The following is a 23,925-nucleotide window of genomic DNA, read 5'->3' on the forward strand; positions in this document are numbered from 1 at the left end:
CGCCGAGGAAGGGTAAGCGAGCGTGTTCCGTGCCGTTTCTGCACGGGTTTTTGTTGGGGTTTTGTTTTTTGGTTTTTGTTGGGATTTTGTTTGGTTTTGGGTTTTTTTGTGTCCCCCGTGATGATATGTTTTTTCTTGTGTTTCACCGCAACAGGTTTCTCAAAAGCAGGTGGCTGGCAACAGCCAGGAATAAAGCCACTCCGCTAGTGGGTTTAGTTCGGATATTTGCATTGGCAAAAAAAATTTTGAACACACGTGTTTCAAGCGACTGCAAAGGCTTGTCAGGTATACGCGTGGGCTGAAGCCTTTGATGTAGCCTAAGTCAACACATCAGCGGGAAGGAAAAAGCAGCCGATGCAAGAGAAATACAGCGTCTTCAACACTTGAAATGAAGGGACACACACACACAACCCCTGGAATATTCAAATTGGGTGACAATTCTGCAGTCTTTTTATCGAAGTTAATCCAAGGGTGTTGGGGTTTTTTTCAATCCCAGTTATGCCGAGGCTGATGAGCCTGGAGGAGGGAAGGCTTGCAGGGATCTTATCTATCTACTATATAAATACCTGAAGGGAGGGTGCGAAGAGGATGGAGCCAGGCTCTTCTCAGTGGTGCCCAGTGACAGGACCAGAGGCAATGGGCGCACACTGCAGCACAGGAGGTTCCCTCTGAAAATCAGGAAACACTTTTGCCACTGTGAGGCTGACCAAGCCCTGACACAGGCTACCCCAAGGAGGTTGTGGCGTCTTCATCCTTGGAGATCTTCAAAAGCTGCCTGGACATGGTCCTGGGCAACTGGCTTTAGGTGGTCCTGCTTGAGCAGGGGAGTTGGACCAGATAACTTCCAGAGGTCCCTGCCAACCTCTGCCATGCTGTGAGTAAATGTAATCTGCCACCAAATGGGCTGGTATTGCCGTTTCCCTCGCTTTTCCTGCAGGGGAAAAAAGTGCATTTTTGGATAAAGCTAATTTTCAGCCAAGTCAGTTCCTTGATCCAATTCACTTCTTGGCAGAGAAGAGGAGAGGGAAACAAGGGTAGAACCACGCATTTGGAGCTGTCACATTAACGTAATCATTACATTACAATTTTGCGTATACTGAAAGCCAGAAGAGTGCTTGCAAGTAAATCAGAAACAGGACATTGTGCCTATAGGGTCTTGCATAACTATTTTACGTTTCTCGTGTACACGTTTCCCACTCTAAAATTCAAACCTCAGAACTGAAGTTAAGTGCAGAACAAGCTACTCACATAGCACAGAAAGACACAGAAACCACTTCTGAGTCCAGGAACAGAGCTTGGGCTGGCTCACCAACATCAGCCATCAACAGCTCTTTTATTTGTAAAGAATCTGGTTTCTTCATCTGACATTCCTTTTATTTTCTGGCACTGTTTCTCTAAAGCTTGCAAAATAAGTGTTATTCTATCATTACCTGTACCTTTCAAGGAAGACCAATTTTTATTTTTTTTTCACCCCCCAAAAAATCCTTTCTACAAGGAGTCTGTGTTGCCATTGTTCGGCAGCGTGGACAGGCCTGGACTGCTTCATGCAGCTGCTTCCTCTAGGCCTTTGGCACCCTTGTGAACAATATATCTACCGAAATCATCACTACCTGTAATAAATGTGAGTCTTGACTTCCCTAAGCACTCAAGGCCTCCACCCATCATAACTGATGGGTTCAAAGAAAATAATTCTGCCAGTGCCTTTTATGTTTTTTTTATGTTTTCTTTTTGTTGTTGGGTCTTTTTTTTTGTTGGGGTTTTTTTTTTTTTTTTTTACATTAGCTACCAGTTCAGCTTCCCATCCTGTTCTGTCGTCACTCGTTATGGTCTCCCAGTTTTCCTGTGAATGGGCATGTCACGTATGCTTGTTTTATTTCTATCTAAATTTTGATCTTCAGAAGGTGGATAGATCTCATTTTTCCCGTGATAAGTTTGCACTTGCTGGATGTCTCTGACAATAGCTACATACCTCTGAGATCAATAAAGTGAACCAGAATCAGATCTGAAGTATTGGTGTTAGACTTTGGTATGGCTATATTCCCACACCGAATGCTAAGATTGATCGAAAGTCACAGCACTGCCTTTTATCTTTTAGAAGTTGTTTTTTTCCACTGGCTGCAAATGAACTCTGGCTACAGGAAACAGATTGTGAAACTGGCTCCAAGGCCTAAACTTCAGATTTCAGCCCTTTGTTTTATAGATTTTAATGTAGTACTTTGGTAATGGAGATGAAGGTGGCTTTATTTTTTCCAAACCAGATCTCTGCAGTTTTCCGATACTGGGTCAAGCTTCTGTATGTACTGCAAGACTTTGTGGAAATCAAGGTCAAAGGCTACCAGTGGAATTAATCAGAGCCTGAAGTTAGGGGAATGTGTTTGATTTGCGTGTTCACTGACTGAAGTTAATACGCTTGTTTTTGATCCCTAAAGAATGGATAAGAGAAAGGCAGAATTATGAAGGAAACAATCTGGCAACTCATCCAGAATTACGGCATTTGAGTTTTTAAAATGATAAGCTGAGGAAAAACAAATTTGTGCCTGTTTTAGACCTCAGTATTTCCTTCCTTGATGATTTATCAACTTCCCTTTTTTTTAAAGTAGATAAGGACTTCTGTAGCCATACGCGAATGATATCCAACAGCATAATTATTTTTTGAAAATACAATTTATGTTAGTTGTATTCATGTCCTTTCTAAGATATGAGATCTAAACTATATTATATTTACTTTTAAAAGTGTTTTCCAGTTTCTGTGTGTCACGAAAGAGCACTTTACTGGCCTATACAGTTAGTCAATGGTGGAGAACTAGTAATAACACTAGTTATTGTGCAACTTAAAAGGAACTGCTTTTTAACTTAGATTCCTTCAACTGCTTTTATTTACACTCGTTTTTTGTTGAGGCTTCTTTCATTCCAACTAGTAGATACCTAGGATTGCTGCTTCTAAAATATAAATACCTGGGATTGCTGCTTCTAAAAGTTCACCCTCCTGTTTAAATCTGCGTTTTGGCATGTTGCCTCAATAAATGGGCACTCCACGGTATTTAATGTGTTTTTCTTCATAGCAGCCCTCTGAGGAAGCAAAGCTCTGTGACTCCTGTTTTGCAGAGAGACACCAGAAAACCAGAGGCATCTCCTCTGTCTTTGAACCCAGGCCCAAACTTGGTGTCAAGCCCAGACTCATGTATCATCCCAACAGACTGGCCTCAATGATCAAGCAAGCTACAGCGTAAGGTGTGGGAGAAAATGTGGCCCTGGTTTACTTCTGAGCACGTGTTTGTATGTCTACCACATGTTCTGGCCTACTGTGTGTTGCGTGGGTACGTTTGCACCGAATTCTGCCATCATGCCTCCTTACAGGTCACAAATGCAGCAGGGATGGGTAAGTTAGTCACCGGCTTCTTCTTAGGAGACTAAATTTTTCTGGCAGAAGCACTACAGAATAGTTTTATGCTGAAGTATGGGTTGCTGTGAGAAGAGCTGGGCTATGACATGCCAGAACTACAGGCCACTTAAAGTCCTGCTGTACTTTGCCAACTCTCTGACTATACTCCATTTAACTGTATTAATGTAGCCTGAAAGACTAAGGGCTAGACTCTGGAAAAGAGCAGGGATAAACTAGTCAGATCCGAAAAACTCCACCGAGCAGCCACCTAAACTCTGTTAGTCTGTTTCTGGATAGAAATATCCAGAATTGCTCCAAGCTGGGCATCTTGGCACCTCTCTCCCCTTTGTGCCCACTTGTGGTCTAGAAAGTAGGCAGAAAGCTCCAAGAGAGGTCCAGCTGAGAGGAACCTCTCCAAGCCCAGCAAGTCAGGTTCTTCTGTTATGGTGGCTACAGTGCCCAGCCGCATTTGGTAGTGTGCTCACCTTCAGTGCAGTAACCCGGTGATGAGAGCATTGGCTTTTAGGTCAAAGGGATTTACATCAACACCTTGTAGCTCCCAGGTGCTCAGAAGGAGTGCAAAGTGGAAAGGAAGCATTTGTCACCTCACCTGTTGAAGTTTTGTCCCTATTGGAAAGGGTGGCAAATGTGTCGCACTGGTGTGAACTAGAAGGAAAGAGACAAAAGGAGCTGTAGGCACTTACTCCTGGCTTCTGGTAGCTATTCCCAACCCAGTGCTGTTTTTTATCCAGGGACTATTTACTACAAAAATGCATAAATAAAACCCAGGACTCTCTTCCAATGATTAAATTAGATGAGAGAGACACATCCTTGTTTTACTTCTGCCTCAGCTGCCTTCTCCGTGTCCTAGACTCTTACATGCCTTTCTGTACAGGGTCATAACTTCAAACAAAAAGGTGGTGACTCCCAGTTTCCTTCCTGCTCTTCCTCCTGCAGTCTAGCATGATGGTCATGGATGCAGCATGAATGCTTCCCAGGAACTCCCACTTCCCAGCCAATGCTCTAACCACTGGGCAACAGCATACAGAAGATGGATACTACTTCCTCCAGATACACTTCAAAAGAAAATGGACATTGCTTATTGGGAATTTTTTTTCAGGCCCAATAAGCCTTTTAAACACCTTTGGCAGGCTGTCTTTTAACACAGACCTTGGTGTTTTCCAGTAATAACACAAAGAAAAATGCTGTGGCCAGCAGCCATGTGAAATGAAGTCAGAGACCAGAGAAGCTACAGGGACTCTTTTATTCATTGTTTTAAAGAACAGATTTTGGCACTCACTGCCAGAAGAGGACTCCAAATTATGAGTCCCAAGAGGACAAAGGTGCCAAGCACCAGGGTAGGACTTCATACACATCTATGTTCATAGAGTTTCCCCACACACAGCTTTTGTTAGCTCCTCACTAAGCATGCTGCTTGTTTTGGCCGTATACCTGCACTTCTTTTACGTGCGGGGAATATAAGCCTGTCATTACCAAACTTGGGGATTTAGCCCTGAGGCTGGAAGGCTCATGTATCCTGGAACATCGGTCCCTTATCAGTCCTATCCCTCTGTCATTTATTAAGGTCACACAGAATAGCAAGAATTTAAGTAAATTCCCTAGAGATCCACTAAATTACCAGGCAGTCAGAAACTGTGCATCTAGTTAATAGGGGAGAAATCTCTCTGAAAGATTTTATAACCAGCTGAAGTTAGTTTTATATATGCAACATTGTGCAGGATTTCATAACGTCTCATGCAGATTTTTCTTGCATCTCTGAAGTCATGCAAGTTTAAATATACAGATTGTATGAAACAAGTACTCTGTTGTATGGCTTTGAATGTTTTAAGTTTTCCCAGACAACTCAGACCAGAAGTAGTTATAGACTATTTTTGCATTTTTGAGTGCTCATTATGCCCTATTATCTACAAACTATTTGGCATTAATGCTTAGGACATTGCATCTGTTCAGGATGTGCAATGTAGATGTGTTGGAGTTGCTATGAATATTGTGAGTCATGTAAACAGATGATATTATTTTAAATTATTCTTCAACAAAATAGGCCTCCAAAATAAGATTGAGGATGTGCTCTGACTCGGATCTGCTTGCAATTTTTCTGCATCTTTAAAGACAACTGTTGCTGACAAAAGATGATTTTGAGAATCGTTTCTTGCCAGGAGTGAAAGTTATCTTTTCCTTGTTAGGTTTTTGGGTTTTTTCCCATTCTTTTTCTTAGGTTGCCTGATGTACCAGTGCAGAATGGAGTTCTTGTTCCCTGCCAGGTGCCTTGTTAATCAGCAGCACAGGAATATGTGAGAAAAAAAGTAGGGCTTGTAGTAGGTAAAAGGAGACAAATCCTATGAACAATTATCCTCTGTGTTTTTCTGCTCATCCATGTCATGGTCTTCTAGTTATCTGGCTAAAAATCTACCTCCTACTCCATCTCCATGCTAGATTAAAGGATGTTTGTTGGATGAAGAGACTGACACTGTCCTTGAGAAAAGTATTGGTAAAAACAGAAGTTTACTTTGAAAACAAATTCCAAGGCAACAGTGGGGACACAATCTGTGGGTTTCATCTGCCTAGAGGGCAAGTTGCAATGTTCAGAACCATCTTTCAGTGATCCCATTAAATATTTGAGACATAAAAGGTGAAAATTATCATGCAATGGAAATGCTTACTATGAATGAATCAGTACCTGCCATAGCTATCCCCTACCTCATTATATTTCTTCACTATGATTGTCATGTCAACCCAGTCTTACATTTGCCCCACCCTACCCTAAGATGTCTTTTTCTTTTTGCATTTGCCCTTCTAATCTCTAATTATTCTGCCATTACACAGGTACACTGTCTTCTGTACAGGAGACAGTTGCCCTTGAAAACCTTCCCTTTCCACAAAAGCAAAGTCTTCCTCATTTTAATCAAGGGTCCATAGCCAGAGCCAGGAATTTCCCCCTGCCTTCTCATCTGTTGGCACCCATGGGCTCTGCTTTGCTCTCTAGAAAGCTGTGACAGCTGCTTCCAATCTAATGAGCAAAATCAAATTTTTGAGGGTGAAGAGAAGTGATCAAGCTAAGCAAACTATGTATGGAAGACAGTGTGATGGCATTATCAGCAGAAAATAACAGTGAGGAGAAGTAACTTTTTACATTCTTCGTGTAGAGTACTGAGGAGAGCACCTTCAATTTCCACATCAGTCAGTGTAGGCATGTAGGAAGTCTCTAGCAAACAGGAACTAGAGAAATATCAGTGTGAGTGCTTAGAAGGTCTGGCACAATGAAATAAAAGGCTTAGGAGCTGGGTTTTTTTCCACTAAAACACCAGGTTTTATCATACTTTGCAGTACATACAGTGTCATGAGAAAACATAATTAATTTCTTTTCCTTTTCTTCCAAGACTGGAAAAAAAAAAAAAGGATTGTATGAAAGTGCTGCACAGGACTTGAAAATTTAGGCATTTATAAGTTTTGCTACAGTAGTATCAAAGAAGAAACACGGCACTTAGCCTTCATATATCCAGTTCTAAGACTTGTCAGTTTGCATCTTGCAGTTTGTACCACAAACTAATTCACATGGATTTGCCTGTGTCAGTTTTTCAAAAAACTGCCAAGTTCCTTAATTGCTCTAACAACTTTTAGTTTAATTGCTCTAACTCATTTAAAGCGCGACTCGACAGAACTTAAAAACATGTTGAAATGCCTTATTGATTCAGTGAGGTTTCACTTCCTATTAGTTTTGCAGCTGTCACCACTTCATTTCTAACCCACTTAGATTAAAGGCAGCACATGAGTACCAGTTACTTAGATATGTCCTGAGCAAGGTCATATGTTTCAGGCTGATTAAAGCAGTTTTGTCAGGATGCTAGAGACTGGGTGTTCCCAAAACAACAATGCAGTTTGCCTACAACATTATTTGTTTCTTTTTGTCAGTGGAAGGGCTGTTCTTTGTCTGTTGGGAACAAGGCTGAAAGAGCATTGCAGCACAGCTAGTACAGCTGACCAAGCTTTTCCCTGGTTCTTGAAGGAAAGCGAAAGGGAAAAAGAGACCAGTTTGGATTGTGTCATGAAAATGGCCTCTCACATAACCTTTCGCCAGCAAGGCTTGGCTCAAATAGACAAAGCGGCAGCCGGCATTCTGGGAGTTTCTTGGTATAGTCTGTGTTGGGGCAATTCTTTAAAATTCCTCTTATGTCAGGTAAGCAGTGAATCATTCCTTGATTCATCTGAGACTTTGTTTTCAGTTATGAAGAAAACCCCTATAAATTGTGCATGCCCAGTAGGTCAGGTCAGAAGATGGATATTTCTGTGTTTCTTACTGAAAAATGCTTTGATCTGTTTTTCCTTTTTCCTCTTTGAAGATGCTCTGGCTGCACCTCTTTGGTTCTAAAAGGTTGCCCTCACAACGATTTGAATGAACCAGGATCTCTGTAAGATAACAAACATTGAAGAATTAAGTGGAAGCATCCCTTATGTTATCACATTATTCCTTTAGTGTATATCTTTTGGGAAACTGTGAAGCCAGCATTATTCCCTGAATCTGCTATAGTTCACATGTGGAAAAAGCTTTTTCCATACGCTGCTTTACAGTATGAGGCATAATTGCATATGTGGCAAAATGTTTTTTGACTTGTAACTTCAGAATAAATTTTTTGGAAACTTTTTAAATGATGTGGCTAGCAGTGGAGGGGAGGGAGAGGATGGGGAAGTCGTAACTGATCTTTCTGTAACATTTTAGTGGTGTTCAGTAACTCCCTGCTGTTGGCATGCTTATTTGTGCTAGACAGCATTAACTAAAATGTCAATTGATTTTTACGACAACCTGATCCAGTACTCTGGCACTCAATGCAGGCCACATGCAGCAAAAATGAATATAAACAGTGTAAAGGTAAATCACGTTACTACTTACATGACCATGATGAAATGGGAAATTCTCTGTTCGTCTTAAGGTACCAAACTCCAGCTCGCTTGCTGTCCTCTGAGGTATGAAAGCCACATATACAGGTACGGACCTGATGACTGGATTGCTCCCCAACAGCCTTTGTGCAACCTCACTCCCAGCCCACACGTGATGATGGGCCAACAGGCAAGGGTGGTCCTGAAGAGCTGAAGGGACCAGCTGTGCTCATCCTCACACCCCAGGGGTGAGCACGCTGGCTGCAGCAAGGTAGGAGGTAGGCAGTGTAATTGCATTAGTACAGTCATGTCACAGAGCTAATTTGCTGTGCCTGGTACTATGCACCGTGCCCAGGGTTACAGCCTTGTGGCGTTGCACTCCAGGAGCGTGCTGGCTCAGGCTTGGAGACAACACAGGTGGGTTGGCCAGGCTGACGGTTAATGGTAAGCCCATGGGCAGCACTAAATTGCCCCGTGCTTGATGCAGGGTATGTATGAACTGGCTCCTTTGTTTTTTTCTGTGTAAAATAACACTGCGCATCTGAGCATCACTACCACATCCACCAACTCAGGCTGGGTCAGTTCTGTTTAAAAAACCCAAAGGGCTAGCAGTGAGTCTGGATGCGACCTGCACAACACAAGTGCTTCCCCCTTGCCCCTCCCTGCCAGCTGGGGTGGGAGTGAGGCATTTCTTTCTTCCTCCCTCCCTTCCCCTCCCCTCCGCCTGTAACCTGGGTATTTTGTCAGCCTCTGTTTAATATATGTGCTTTTCCCTTGGCTCTTCCCCAAACTCTAACGAGTGCACTAATTTCCTCAACGAAGGGCTTGTCTAAACAACGGTGTTTTGGCTGCTTTAACGAGTGTTGTTCAAGTGCTAAACCCTCCTAAGCCTCATGGAGTTATATTAGTACAAACATCACCATTTGGAAAGCAATATCTGCTTTAAAGCACCTCTCTACAGCCATGTACCAGCCCTGTTCCAGCAGGTAGTGTGGAATAAAAGAGTGAGAGATTAAGCTTGCAATGGATGTGGTCTGTGTAACCCTTTTAAAAAAGCAAACCTGTCTGTGATGATTTTATAGAAACTTAAATACTTGTGGGGGAAAGCGTTGATGGTAGGGCGGTTGACGTTCAAACATACGTCAAGCTACTTAATTGTTTCCTGATAGGTTTCTTGTCCTAGTGGGCTGAAAGTGGTCAGGATGTTTGGTGATACCTTGCTGGTGTAGACTGACTTGGTCCTTTTCCTGGCCAATGTCCTTGCCTGAGGGTTGCAGTGTTGTAGGCATTACTCCTGTGCAGCATGGTGTATAAACTATATTTACCTGCTAAGATATTCAAGGACTCGTCTATACCAGAGCACCTCTACTACAGTAATAACACTGACAGAGCCTCCAAACACTACAGCAACCATTCCCTCGGCCTACTTTACACAGCCTTTGCGTCTGAGGAAGCGGTGGCAAAGCAAGGCGTCCGTAACTATGCCCACAGCAGGGGTTCTGCAAACACAGGTGTCTCGGTCGTGCGGTGTTGTATTCCTTCACACACCTTGCAAAGGCTGTGCTCTTAGGAGTAGCTTAGGAGTAGCTTGCACCCTCCAGCTGCAGGGTGTGTATTACCCTCTGCTGTGCTGGCAAAATTGTGGGGTTTCATGCTGAAGCCCACGCTGGATTAGCTGGATCACCAGGCTGGTGAGCTGGCCTCTTCTCTTTCACTTTCTCCTGGCTTCACTTGCAGAACTAAAGGGGTTTTACTTCCCTTTCTCCTGAAAAAGTGTCCCCTGTGTCCCACCACCTTTGTGTTACAGAGCTTGACCACAAACTCAAATTCTCTGCTGCTTTATTCCCTCCCTCTCTTATTCATTGTTTGCTTCGGATCACCGCCCTCCTTACAACTGTCCACAGACCCATCTCCTTGGAAACGACAGAACTCGTTTATGTGAAAGTAATAAGGAAACTAATTGATGCGTAGCAGCTGCAGGCATGTGAAGGAGCCATGTTCCTTCGGAGGACGTTGGAAAAGCAAGTCTCTGCTTATCCCGACTGCCAAAAGGTTAGATGGTGTGAGCAAAAACCACCTTCTTCCTCTGGGGATTCAAAAATTGCCTTCCCCTCTTCACAGCAGCGGTAGGGAGCTTGTTGCGCACACATATGCATATTTTTATGGACCTTTTTTGCTACTCTTTTTTCATCACCAACATGTAGAGGTTGAGAAGCGATGGAAAGGTTAGTAAGTCTTGCTTATTTCTTGTTTTGTGGAATACTGTGCTGGTGCTCCACGCCATGCTAGGCCAGTCTCTTCTCCTGTTTTGGGCTTGACCCTCCCTGTGGCCGCAGGACTTTCCTGTCCATATCTGGAGATTTCTGCTGCTCCTTGCTTCGTGCCCCTCACTGCCGCTGCCCCTTGTGCTGTTGGAAATGGCTGATATGCCTTTCCGGCTGTTGGAGTCGGTCGTGGTGTTTCCCAGTCCTCCAGGAAGGAGGTGTGGAGGCCCATAAACATCTTGTGTGGCCATAAATGTGGCAGGGTCACCAGGTGGGACCTCATGCCGGAGACGGTGGCATGCCTCTCTGCCCACGGCTGCCAACCCAGTGCCAAGAGCTTGCGGCCTGGACTCAGGCAAGATGGCGGCCGGGCCCCACGGGGAACTTTCTGGAAAAGGCCTGTGGCGCAAGGGTAGCCTGGGCAGCTCCCTTGCAGGTCTGGGGGCCCATGCTGGTGCCAGGCGGGCCGCCCTGAATTGTGGGGTCTGCCCCGCGGGCGTTATCGCACAAAAGCAGCAGTGTCTGGGAGGCCCCAAGTCAAGCAAGCCCTGGCGAAGAGAGGCTCGTGTCAACGTCTCAGTCATGACAGCTTGGAGGAGGAAGGAAGTCTTTCCATGTACCTTTGGTTTAGTGCGTATCTTGAAGAGGCGGTGTGGATGGATGCTGGTTTTTTGCTTTTAAACAGCATCTGGGACAGTGCTGGAGGAGGTGTTCCTGGATGCTCATTCCTTCACTGAAAACTTTTTCCCACCCACCCGGTATGAATGGCTTTTCCTGGGGTGCACTTCCATGGCAGGTTCCAGTCTTGGTTAGGATTTCTTCCTGCTGTTACTAGATACCTGCTCTGGGTGACTTTCTTGGGAACCGGTGTCTGTAAATAGCTCTGCCCAAGAGGGAAGCCCATTCCAGTTGTGTGCCCTGTATTTTAAACTCCAGTGACACCTTAACTGTTATATCATTGAACTTTCAAATAAGCTGTTTTTCTGTCAGCTGAAGCTATATATAGCCTCCGTTTCTTACACTCTATCAAGTGAAATGCTTGGTACTGCTTCGCTAGGTAGCTGTGGTGTGATTTAAAATTTGCTTTTAACTTCCTTCTCTTAGGATGGTGTTTTCACTTGCTACGAGTAGCAAAGCCTGGTAACAGCTTTCAGAAGTGAGCAACTCAATTTTTGAAGTGTAAGTTAGTAGGACCCTTATTAAAATAGATATATTTTTGAGGGATGCATTTGTGCAACGTTGGAATTGTCTCTGCTGTTCCTGTATATGTAGGACAAGTAGATGAATAAAAGAGCAAAGAATGCAACGAAAAAGCTTAACAAACGCTATTTTTAAAGTACCAGTAAGTCCAAAGTTATTGAAAACCTCTGTAATGTTAGTACCTTTTCCACCTTTTTCCTTCAGATGACCTGTAGCCTTCCTTCAGATGACCTATAGCCCATGCTTGGTTGTCATAGCATTCCCAATGTAAACAACCAGATGAGGCTTGAATGACTTGTCATAGAGTGCATATGGGCTGATCTTTTAAGGGTCTGCTCTACTAGAGGTTATACGAGATAAAGCACTTTCTGCAAGTTTCACTGTGCATGTCTTGAGTATTAAGGAAAATCACTATTTGACAGGGTGTAAACTGTCTTCAGATGTGTTTCTGATAAAGAATGTGAAAGTGTGGGGGAGAAAAGGAGTGGGGAAACAGGACTTAATACATACACTTAATGACAGGGAGAATGCCGGGGATGTTGCACGTTAAATATCCTTTTGTTATCTCGACACTAAATGTGGAGAACTGGGTCTTGATTGTGTAATAAAGCCATATGTAAAAAGGTAGGTGTTAGAGCACTAAGGAGGCTGCAAATGAAAACAGGCTGTAAAACTTGGAATGCTTGCTCTGCAGGGAGCACTGAGAGGCAGACATTGAAGTCTGTAAAATACATAATATGAAATGTTGATAATCCTTTGCTTTTAAAAAGGACAAAAAACATCATAAGTTTTTAGAAAGCACCAAGAAAAATCTTAGAAAATTTTGTGTGATTGAGGAGAGCTATGTTTAGTGTTATGAAAGTCATTGTTTTGGAATTGCATTAAAATACAGGATTCATCTGGGGATGTGGAGGGTTTTTTTAAATTATTATTTTGGTGCACTGGATCTGGTTTTATATAAACAGAGCCAGGGACTGCCCAGTGATATACTTTGAAAACTGTTACATAGTCTATTACAGAGCTAATGGCATTAAATAGCTCTTTTTTTACAGGCTATGGATTCTGAATCAAACAACAGTTTCATAGGAAGCTTTCTTCAGCCACCAGATAAGGTGCTTCCTGCAGCCTTTGCTTATAGAGAATCAAAGAATTTGGCAGCTCTTGGTGGTGACAGAACCTCTATCCCCAATAACAAAGGTAAAGGCAAAATATGTCCTTGAAATGATCTTTTTGGATCACAGTTGCTCCATGTGAAATCTCTTGAGCAAACTCCCTGTTCTGTTTTGCTCAGTTCAATGACTTACTGTGATTATCAGACTGATACTGAGACAGGATGTATATGTGTCCTGAGGGAGTAGTCTCCCTGAAGTCACACGTCTGGAATGGAAACTGCTTCAAGTCTTCTAACATCCTTATAAACTTTAGCTTTGAAAATTGTTTAACTTAAAATTGTCAGACTTCCTCTAAAAGCAAAGGAGAATGCTTCAAACTCAGTAGAAGCAGTTCATGACTACATTAAAAAATATCATTAGTATGGTACATTGACTTGAAATTGGCTTTGCATAGTGCTATTCAACTCCCTCTAGCTTAAAATCACCTCTGAGTTTTTTTGTGTGGTATGATTCCTTGGGAGAACTTGTGAATAAAGCAGACTCTCAGGAACGTTACCAACATATTTGTCTGTGCGAAATATGAGCCCCCTATGGTTGTCCTGTGCGTTAGTGGGTGATTACTCTTTGGAGCTCCCAGGACAAATGCTTAGTGGCTTAGCATTTCTGGAGAGGTCAGTGAATCACAAGGATACCATACTTGGGTTTACTATCATGGATAACTTTGCAATATTGCACAGACATTAGCATGTGTGTGTGTGTGTCTGTGTGAGATCATTGTTCTTTCACTTTTTTCCCCATATCATGAATCTGTGACTTCTGTAATAACCTTGTCATACAGAGTTTGAGTTTTTTGGATTAAAATGTTGAGTTTAGTATTATGCAGCTAAGTGCTTACGTAAGAAAATGTTTGACATGCCAGTAGAAAGATGGGAGAAATGGTCTCACTTTATCTTTCTGCTTTCTGGTATCTGATTGATTGATTGATTTATAAATCTAATGGGGAACCTGGTGAGAGTAGTTATGGAGCCAGCAATATTTGCTGGGTATTCGTCTACTGAGAGAATTGGTAAAGAGAAACTATGAAGGTTTCCACAGGTATGTGTACATTTTGGAGAGCTAGCAGACTTCTCTTTGTAGCTGAAATTGCAACTTTTATTTTTGGCATAATTTTGACCCATATTGATTTGAGGTTACAAGCAAAAGCTTGCAGAATTGTTTCTATGGTTTAAACAAAAAATAATTCAATACAAGAAACTAAACATTGAATCATTACCTTTTGAAACGATAAAGTTTTTAAAATGCATCCTCTACTACAATATCCCTTTGTGTCTAATTTCCCCCCTACCCTATGTCCTTTCCTTTTTAATCTGTCTACACTAGTTGCATGACACCAAGACCTATCTTGGATACCTGTGTTCCATGCTTCTGTGTAAACTTAAGTCCCAGGGTTTGTTATACTTAATTTTCCAGGATTTCTTTGTGCTTGCTACCATTTGGAGGGAAAATAGCTCTGCTTATAGGACCTGTGCTTTATACCTCAGTTATGCAGTAAACCTGTCCATTTTCTCCCAGGTATGTTCTGAGTTGTGTTAGTGTACTGCTGGGGAATATCATTCATTATAGGGGTGACCCTAGGAAGAAAATTTACATAGTATTTTGCCATTTGAAGTGTTTTGTAAAAATAATAATAAAAATTATAATAGGAACTGTTACTTAAGGTGTAACTGTTGCATTGTTTGCTAGCTGTGGTGGCAGCTCTGAAAACTCTTCAAGAAAAGATCCGCCGTCTAGAGTTGGAGAAGTCACAGGCTGAGGATAATCTGTCCAGCCTCTCCATAGCAGCTGCTGAGTATAAGAAGGCCTTAGAGCATGAATCCTACAAAAAGGACATAGCACATCAAGAACTGATGCAACAGAGGAAAGGTATTTCTCTTGAGTGATAAGGTGTAGCCACAGCAACAAGACTGCATAATCCAGGGAGTGTTTGTTTTGAGAAACTGCTAATTAATGCACCCCCTCTTTCTTTTTTGCTTCAGAGTTGGGGAGGGGCAGGAACCTGATAATCATGAATCAAGTTGAGATCTTGTTTTTACATTTATTAACCGAGTATTGCATAACCCATAAAGCTATTTTAAAGAATAAGCATATTTCAGATGGTATGTTTAACTCGTACAATAAACCAGCAGCTGCTTACATGTATAATACTGCTAACTTGAGAAAAGTGAGGAAAAGGGAAGAAACCAGATTCTGGTTAGATATCTGCTGATGTAAATCAAAGTAACTGCAGTACTCACACCTTTGGAATTCATATTAGGGACTATCTCTGGAAAAACATTTTGATTCTCATGTCTTATATATAAAATATATTTTAGCCACATGACTTGTTCAGACTAACAAAACTCTTCTTGCGTGTTTTGAAGATAGAGGATTCCTCAGTGATTTGACAGACTGGCTAAATGTGTAACTCCCATTGCTGTACTGAATGTCGTTGTTTCTCTCTGTAGATGTATGTGTGCAGTTAAATGCAGCACAATCCCGCTGCTCCCTGCTGGAGAAACAGCTGGATTACATGAGGAAAATGGTTTCCAGTGCAGAACTGGAAAAGAAGATGGGTTTAGAACAACAGGTGAAGCCTTTTAGCATACTAACAAAGTAGTGATATCGTTTAAAAGTATAGAAATGTGTAAGATCTGAACTTTATCATGGTCATCATTCTTCCTCAACTCTACTCAGGATGGTAGCAAACGGAAGCAATTTACTGTCTGACTGGCTGATGACAACCATACAATGAATTGTATGAAAAGACTCTCTAGGTGGAACTCCTAATGAGCAAAACCATGCTAATACTTGCACATTTGGTAGACAAAAAGGCTGCTGGAAACTTAAGTCTTCTTTGTCTGCCCAGTATTTTTCATCACTTTGCAATTTAAAAAGTAGGATATTTAAACTAGCTAAACACCTTTACTGCAGTGTGTTTGTTTTTTGAGTCTGAAACAATTTCAGTCAGCTGCCAACTCTGCTGTTGCTTACTTTTTTCCAGGCCCAGCTTCAGCAAGAGGAAGACCAGAACCTGTTGGAACTGCATACAAAACTTGAAAAGCTTGAAGTGCTAGAAAAAGAGTGTCTTAAACTTACTGCTACTCAGAGAATTGCAGAAGTAAGCATGCATGGAATGACAGTCTGAAAGTCATTCATTTGATATAATTTGTATGGCATACTGTTAATAGTTTTAAGTTTTGCCAAAGTTTCTGTTAAAGCATAAAGCATACCTGACTGAATGACACCTTGACTTCATCTGCATGAGTCTTTTTTTCAATCTGGGCTTTAAAAATTCCTACAGTCCTGTTTTATCCCAGAGTACAATTGCAAGCTACTTCAGACTTGTGATTCAGCATGGCAAACTGAAGTGTGACTAATCATTCTTGCCTTCAAATTCAGGACAAGATCAAACACTTAGAAGAAAAGCTTTGTAAAGAAGAGCATCAGCGTAAGCTAATACAAGAGAAAACTGCTGAGGTAGACTGAAGAAGTTTTATTTTATCTTATTTTTTATTACTGAAGAAAGCATTCTCTCTGTCCAAAATACCCTTTTTTTTTTTTTAATTACATTTAAACTCCACATGTTTATTACCCAGGGAGAAATCCTGGAATACTACCTAGACCAGTTATAAACTGCATAGTAGAAAGCTTGCCAGGTATGTTGCATATCTCAGTCAAGGAAGATCCTACTTGGTTTTGTGTTAATGATACAGTTCATCAGTCTCAAAGCTGCTATAAGTGATCTGGGTAGAAAATGAGTTTCTAGAGAATTTGAAACTAAATCAGATAACCTTAACTTACAGTAACTGGAAGGTGGTCATATAAGAAACCTTATACCCAACTAAGGTTAGTTATTCTGTTTGTTTTCCTCTTTTTGTTAAGATCTGCTGAAATCTAATATACTGGACTATACTTGGAAAAGTCTTTAATCAGGGATACTGTTACATTGTTAAGTGAGAGCTTGAATTCATTATTCATGAAGCTGTTAGTCAGTTCTTTGGGCCACTGTCCATCTGAGAGAGGACTATTTGCCAAAGAGCAAAATCAAAGAAACCTTTTGTTAAAGGGGCAAAGTAGTAACATTCTAAACCACACTTCACTGAGAAGTAGCAGACATTGTGAAAGAGAGCAGTTGTGGCAGCATTCTGCTGGGGCAGAGTGGGGAGATGCAGAGCTGAAGAATAATATTGAAAGAACCTAGCCATAAGCGAAGCTGGCGCCTTAAAATAATTCATCACTGCGGTCAGTTTTTATACCTCATCCAAGGATGATGGCTTTCATCAGTCCATGAAGCTTGAAATAACATGCAGATTGTAGCCCAGGTATCTGACCACCCCCAGAATCTGGCAGAATGACACCGTTGAAAACTTGCAGGTTTTTGGGTTTCTTGCTTAAACTGCTTGCCACTGCAGAGCAGGCGGCCTTGTACGGAGATTTTATCTTCTGAGAAACATAGTTATGAATGACTTTTCCACAGCAGGTATCTGACTTTAGCAGTAATATAAACATTTGCTCAAGAAAGGATTTAGGTGTAGTAAACGGAGTCCTATACTAGCGTTGGTACCATCTCAGTTCACTGCAGGATCGATTTAGGTCTGTTGGATCTGGGTCGGGAAACACAGGGTGTGGGGCGGTTCTCTTCCTTTTGATGACAGAAAAACCAGAATAATCTCACTTTCATGGTGGACCTTCAGCATTGTTTAGCTGGAACTGTAACACATGCCAAAACAAAGTCCTTGTCCTATGTTTAACTGCGAATGGCTATTATCCTGTTCATCATGGGCCTTTATACCGACTTTGAACTACAGAACAATCCGAGGATTGTCCAGCAGGTTTGACCTCAGTGTTACACATACAGGCTCAGTTCTCTCTGCCCTCAGATTGTAAAATCCAAATGTTCATATTCTTTGGATTTTATGATCAGATCCCCAGCATGCAGCAGGATTGGCTTATTTCAGTTGCTAGTGGCACAGTGGAAAAATATGCTGCTGCAGCTGAATATGAAAGTGAGGACTTCTAAGGCAGAGCTGCAAGGTCTGCCTGATACCTTGCCATCCCAGTAACCTGTTCAGCTTTTAAGTGTAGCTTATGCCTTCCAAGCAGGACAGTTAATAGTGCCCTTAATTGGTTCTCATCCATGCATGAAAGAGGGAATTAATTAGACCATGTGATTTCATACTTCTAATATTACATTAAATGGTTGTTTTCTTTTTTGCTTATTCCTACAGCTTCAAACAAGATTTGAGATAAACCAAATTTTGATGTCTTCAATAACATCTCAAAATGAACCTAAAAAGGAAAACAGGAAGAAGAAAAAAACTAAGAAGGTAATATGGAAGTTTTTATTAGCATACTGTTGCTGATAGCATCTGACTTGCACAAAGATAGGAATTTGTGAAAAACGATGTAAGAGGCACTTGCTTTGTCTGCTGCACTTTACTCCATTTCTGAAGTAAAGAACAATGCTGAATACCTCTTCCCCCCCCACCTTTGTTAATTAAAACTGGACTAGAGCTGGTAGCACCTCTCTGGAAAACTTTTCACTTACCAGCATGACAGTAACCTCTGTTACAGTCTTACTGCCATCCCCCATGTCCTGTCTTAGCTGCCTTTCAGTTTATCTGGCAAAAACAGTTTCCAAAGCAATTTTAACTAGGCATCTTAAGATGGTGTGTTTTGGGGGGATTGCTGAAATCGAGAGAATGCATTTTGCAACGCATATTACAGGTCAGTCCAAATTTTGCAACCGTGGTTTTGCAAACTTAAGTAAGCTATGTTCGATTTCTTTGTATTTGTCAAACTATCTGCTAAATGCATCTGGAATAAAATTTACTTGTCTCAGCTGTTGGAAAGTGCTAATCCCTTCCACATACAGGAGAGAAATTACTTTTTTAAACCAGAGGGAAACTAAGATGATGCATTTCACTGCTTGTTTATTTGAAGTTTACTTACTAAAAAAAAAAAAAAGTTTAAGATTGTGCTATTGGGTCAAGAGATTGAAATTTCTTGGTTTACTTTTCATGTCTATCTTATGGCAGAGAAATCCTACAATGAAGAAAATGCACATTTCACAACTGCATGTAAAGGCTGGTGAGCTACCTTTTGTGGCTGGGAGGGTGAGTGAAACTGTATGTTCTCACTAAATCTGTATCTACAGTTTGAATAAGTCTCTTTACTGTAATTGTTAATCACTTCTATAAATCACTTAATGATTCTGCTTTAAGTCTGTCAGTTCCAGCCATTCTGTTAGTGCAAACGTACAAAGTGTGTTGCATATTATGAAGCATCGCAATCCATATATCTCATCACAAAGCCGAGGAGGAGCTACATCTGGGATTTCAGGACGCAGTGCATTTTCAAAATCTGTATCCTTTTGTTCCACATCACCTACTGCCACCGGAAGTCTTACAGACCTTCTGTTGGCCATACAAGATGAGCTGGACCAAATGGGCTTGTGAGTACTCATTCCTGGTGTTACGAGTGAAAGTGACTTCAGTGGTAGCCCTTGAAGCTACACATGTGCTATAACTGAACCTAGCCTGTTTTAAGTGTAGGACTACTTGTTGACAGAATGGCCTGAGCAGGCAAGTCCTACCACTGGTGGGATTTTTCTCATTCAAAAAATTCTTTCGATCCTGGTGTTTAACTGTTCTTCTTAACAAGCAACACACTCTTCAGCTGGATTTTTCTGCTTCCACATCCTGTACTTAACTGAGCTACTACTGAAGTAACAGCTGGAGGAAATGAAAAATCTTTCAGGCCTGTGCTTTTTAGAAATTTTAAACTTATTCTGAGATCTACAGAGTAGACCAAGAATGTTCTCCTGGAGAAGGCTGCAAGGGTGCTGTTAATGTTGAGCAGACCAGCAGCAGGCAGTCAGCCTGGGTGGTAGAATAGGTTAGTACAGCTGTGGCAGGAATAGTCCTGTCACAACATCTAGCCTATTATTTTGTCCTCACTCTCCTTATGCGCCTACCTGGTGGGTCTTTGTGCTGAGACAGTCTGACATTCATACCCTTGCCTTGTTGATAGCAGGAGAACTTGCCAGTCCTGTAACGGGGTTGTGAAAGAGTCACTGTCTCCTGCCAGAAAATGGGCAGGGTGTGGAAGAAGCTAACGCATTAGATGGGAGTGTATGCATCTTGCTAGCTATGCAAGGAAATGTGGATTACAACTTGTCGTGTTCTTAGGCACCTTCCCATTAGTGCAAGCTTGTAGACTTGTGGGCCAAAGCTATGTAGCTGGTCATAGTAGACATGTCAACATGATGAGCTGTGGTTTCAACAGAGGAGGATGTGTTGGTTAAACCAGTTAGGATGTTGACACTGGTTTGAAATCCTTGATGTGGCAAAATTTAAACTGGCAACCAATCTCTTCAAAAAGCTTTGGCTTACTCATGGCAATTCAAGGACAGGCTTTTTTTTTTTTTTTTTAATAACAACAACCAGTTGTTTCAATTAAACTATCAAGGAGCAGCAGTTATTCAGAAGTCAGAAAAGAAGCCATGACCTTTGTAAAGAGATTACTTATCTAAGAGAGGTGCTCTATTTTTGACTAGTTCAGATATCTAGGGATCAAGTAAATCTACACAATTTCTTTTAATTAAGCTGGTTAATTTGATTAACCAGCATACCTCACTGCAAATCTTTTGGAGTAGAATATTTGAATTTGAATTATCTGTCAGAAAAACTATAAATTGAATGTACTAGTTTAAACAATACTTTCCTGTATTACACTAAGCTTTCAAAGTCTGCATGAAATTGGGCAGGAGGTGAGAATACCATGCTGCACAGCTGCTGTTCACATTTCCAAATTCTCATTTTGCACACTATTACACATGTAGTTGTTATGATTGCGGCAAGGGGGATGGAATAAGATGCACATCAACTACATATTTGGAATGAGAAAATCAGACCCACTGGACAAACTTTTTCTTTTCTAGTGTGAATGTATGCCAGATTAACATGTATTGTGTGAGGCGGTAAATGGTGCTAAATTGCTGTACTCTGGACAGAATGGCTAACAACTCCTGCAATACACTGAAAATGTTGGAAGAAATCCTAGAAAAATAAGGACACTATATAATGCATAATTAGTGTGCTGTTCTTGTTTTTAATAGTAAGCATCAAGAACTTCTGAAGCAAGTACAGGAGACTCAAGACTCCAGAGTTCGTGAACATCTAGAACGGGAGCTGGATTGCCTTGTAAAACAAATGGAGATTAAAGGAGAACAAATATCCAAGCTGAAAAAGCATCAGGCTACCGTAAGAATAAGATGTAAACTCTAGCTAGTCACACTCTGGTTGAAGGCTGCCACAACTCTGCCTCCTGTTGTCATTAACAAGAACGTCACTGGAATGCTTGAGCCAGGATGTTCCAGTATGGGTGATTATAACTAGGGTGCTAGCTCGCCATTCTTGTCTCTCCAATTCCTTCTTTTCATCGAGAAAAAGTGCTTACAGCTGGCGGCTAGGTATCCATGCTACTGCGAAAACTTCCTGCCCTGTGGCAGTTCTGCAATGCAGAGCTGGGTTGCTCAGTCTGTCCCTTCTGCTCACTGTGTTAAAACAAACTGTTGAGATTTCATTCCTGTGTCCTGTCCCTCTGGGGAATGAGAAGGAAGCTATAATTCCTGTACAGACTGGATTAAATGTCTTTTAGGTTACTGAAATATTGAAGCTTTTTATTAACCAAATAGTCTGTTGACCACAGCTTCTCCAAAGTCATAGCCGGACAAGCCTTTCAGTTTTGTTTAATCTGTACACATTCTGTCAGTATTTGTTTTAGAGCCATAGATTGCAACTTTTCATATGTGCCCATATAAAATCACTCTTCTGCAGATGAACAGCCTTTTGTAGCAACTTGGTTTGGAACATATGATAAAAACCACAATCCATAGTTCTGTCTGGTAGTTTCCTGTTCTTCCATCATATGTTTCAGGATAGACTCACCTAAGAACTTTGCTTATACAGGAAACAAAACAAAACTCAGTGTGAGACCTTATGAAAAGGGGAGGTGATAGTTAATTTAAATCTGACTAATTTTATTAACGTTCATTCTTTGATAGATTTTACTCACTCAAACCTTTTATTGTCCATGTAATTGCAAGCACAAGGGTGCTTATGTCAAAGTAGAATTGTCTAAAAAAGTAGACTTGCATGTTAGCAGTATGGGCAAAGGACATTGATTGTTGAGTCCTCACTGCCTCTCGTAGCAATGTCAACATTTTTTTGGATAAATCTCTTACATTCTTGAGGAGACAACAATTATGGTGTTATTCCTTGCCTCAGAGTCTTGCTGACTTCATCCACCAGGAACCTTAGACAATGGACAACAGCTGCACCTTTGTTTCTTCCTTTTGCCTATCTTTACGTCTACAGTCTGCCTTCATTTTGGGATGATGAGAAGAGGAATAGCACGTACAATGTGGTGCAACCTTGTTGTCATCCTTGCCTATTATCAGGGTGCAGATCTGCTGGCAAGTCATCTGTGCTCTGGTACAGCCTTATCAGAGCACACGCCTTAGGGTCATGATGTAAATAGCACATTCTTTGTGTTTGTTTGATTAGTGTCCGTCATGCCCTGGTTATCAATCCTGTAACCCTTGGCCTGTATCGTTTTTTCTGGTGCTTTTGCACACAGACATTTCTATTTGTATTTTTTACAGACCAATCAATATTTCTGATGCATATTTCTGCTTTTAGAATCAGCCACACTAAAAATGCTGTGGTCATCTCTGTGTTTCACAGTTAATAATATGTTCTAGAATGCAATTAAAGTTAATTATTTTTAGAAATGGACTTAGAGCCTAAATTGGCATATGGAATGCTTCCAACCTAGTTTTATCTTTGGGAGTGACCTTTTCAAGCCAAGTGCAAGTCAAGACTAATTATTTGACATTTAAAAAACATTCTTTAGCAATCAACCCTATTTATTCTGTTTTCCAATTTTGTTATGAGGCTTCAAAGTAAAATGCTTAGATACAGTAACCAATAATAAACAGTATACATTTTTATAGGTTTGTTGGGGGATTTTTTGGTTAGGGTAGTACAATCTGAAATGGAAAAAGATAGTTGTAAATATAAATTGGTAACACATGATATTCTGTCTCTCTCAAGCAAGCATTTTTACCTTAGGGAGTGTTGGGGTTCAACAACCTATTGTGTGTGGGTGAGGTCAGTTTTCTGTAATGCTTTCTGTGTGGGCGAGGTCTCTGTAGTGCTTTCTGTTACAGCCAGGCAACTGCGTGCAAGATTAGTAGATTTTAACTTTTTACTTTAACGTCCCTTAGCCAACATTAGTTTGGAGTTTGGTAGAAGTCCAGTAAGATCTACAGCTGTAGGTCTTCCGAGTATGTAACATTCTAATTGGTAATCTTTCTTCCTAGATGCAGAAATTAAAGAGAAAAACTCAGAAATTGAAGCAAGGGGCAGCGCATGTAAAACTAAAGTATGGTGACCAAAAGGAATCAAAGGAGACTGCAGTCACTGTAAGGGAAATTACGTCTAAATCTTGTCCTGGGCAGAAAAGCAGAAGTTCTCTTCAGCTGCTAAAAAATGTGCAGAAACTTCAGTCAACACTGAAAAAAGATGATATCATGTGGGAACAACGGTTCTGAAGTTTACTGTGTTAGAATTTTTTGAAGCTGTCTGACAGCTAGTGAATTTTTAATTTCACAAAATACATTTTAAAAATAAAAGAAATGCAACATTTTACATTCTAAACTGTCTACTTACTACTAGGTCAGTTTGTTTACCTCAGAATTAAGTTACATGTAGGGTAGCTATAATTCAACTACACTGACTTGTGATAAAGTGTTTTCATGGATTAATGAAATGCTTACTTGTTAACTTGTCAAATAAAATTTTATACCTTTTTTACACTTAAAATAGTATGTGATCTTGGTGCCTGTTCCCCCCACTGCCAAGGAGATAATTAGAGCTTGCTTTTCAAGAATGGCTCAGGATAGTGCTTCTGTTCAAATACAAACAGTGGTTTTACTTTTGTCTAATAACTGAAGATTCAGATCATTGCA

The 23,925-nt window shown here is 41.0% G+C and overlaps 1 protein-coding gene across 1 annotated transcript; it reads left to right on the top strand.

The window, feature by feature from the left end:
- Positions 1 to 12,794: 12,794 nt before the first annotated feature.
- CEP57L1 (centrosomal protein 57kDa-like 1) lies at positions 12,795 to 23,508 on the top strand. Its single transcript, XM_010296380.1, has 10 exons — positions 12,795 to 12,936; positions 14,595 to 14,774; positions 15,356 to 15,477; positions 15,904 to 16,008; positions 16,290 to 16,367; positions 18,119 to 18,217; positions 18,929 to 19,006; positions 19,115 to 19,344; positions 21,010 to 21,154; positions 23,278 to 23,508. The coding sequence occupies exons 1-10, from the start codon at positions 12,795 to 12,797 to the stop codon at positions 23,506 to 23,508; spliced, it is 1,410 nt and encodes a 469-aa protein (XP_010294682.1).
- Positions 23,509 to 23,925: the final 417 nt, after the last annotated feature.

The sequence above is a fragment of the Phaethon lepturus genome, unplaced genomic scaffold (genome assembly GCF_000687285.1).
Source record: "Phaethon lepturus isolate BGI_N335 unplaced genomic scaffold, ASM68728v1 scaffold19571, whole genome shotgun sequence".
Taxonomy (NCBI): Eukaryota; Metazoa; Chordata; class Aves; order Phaethontiformes; family Phaethontidae; genus Phaethon; species Phaethon lepturus.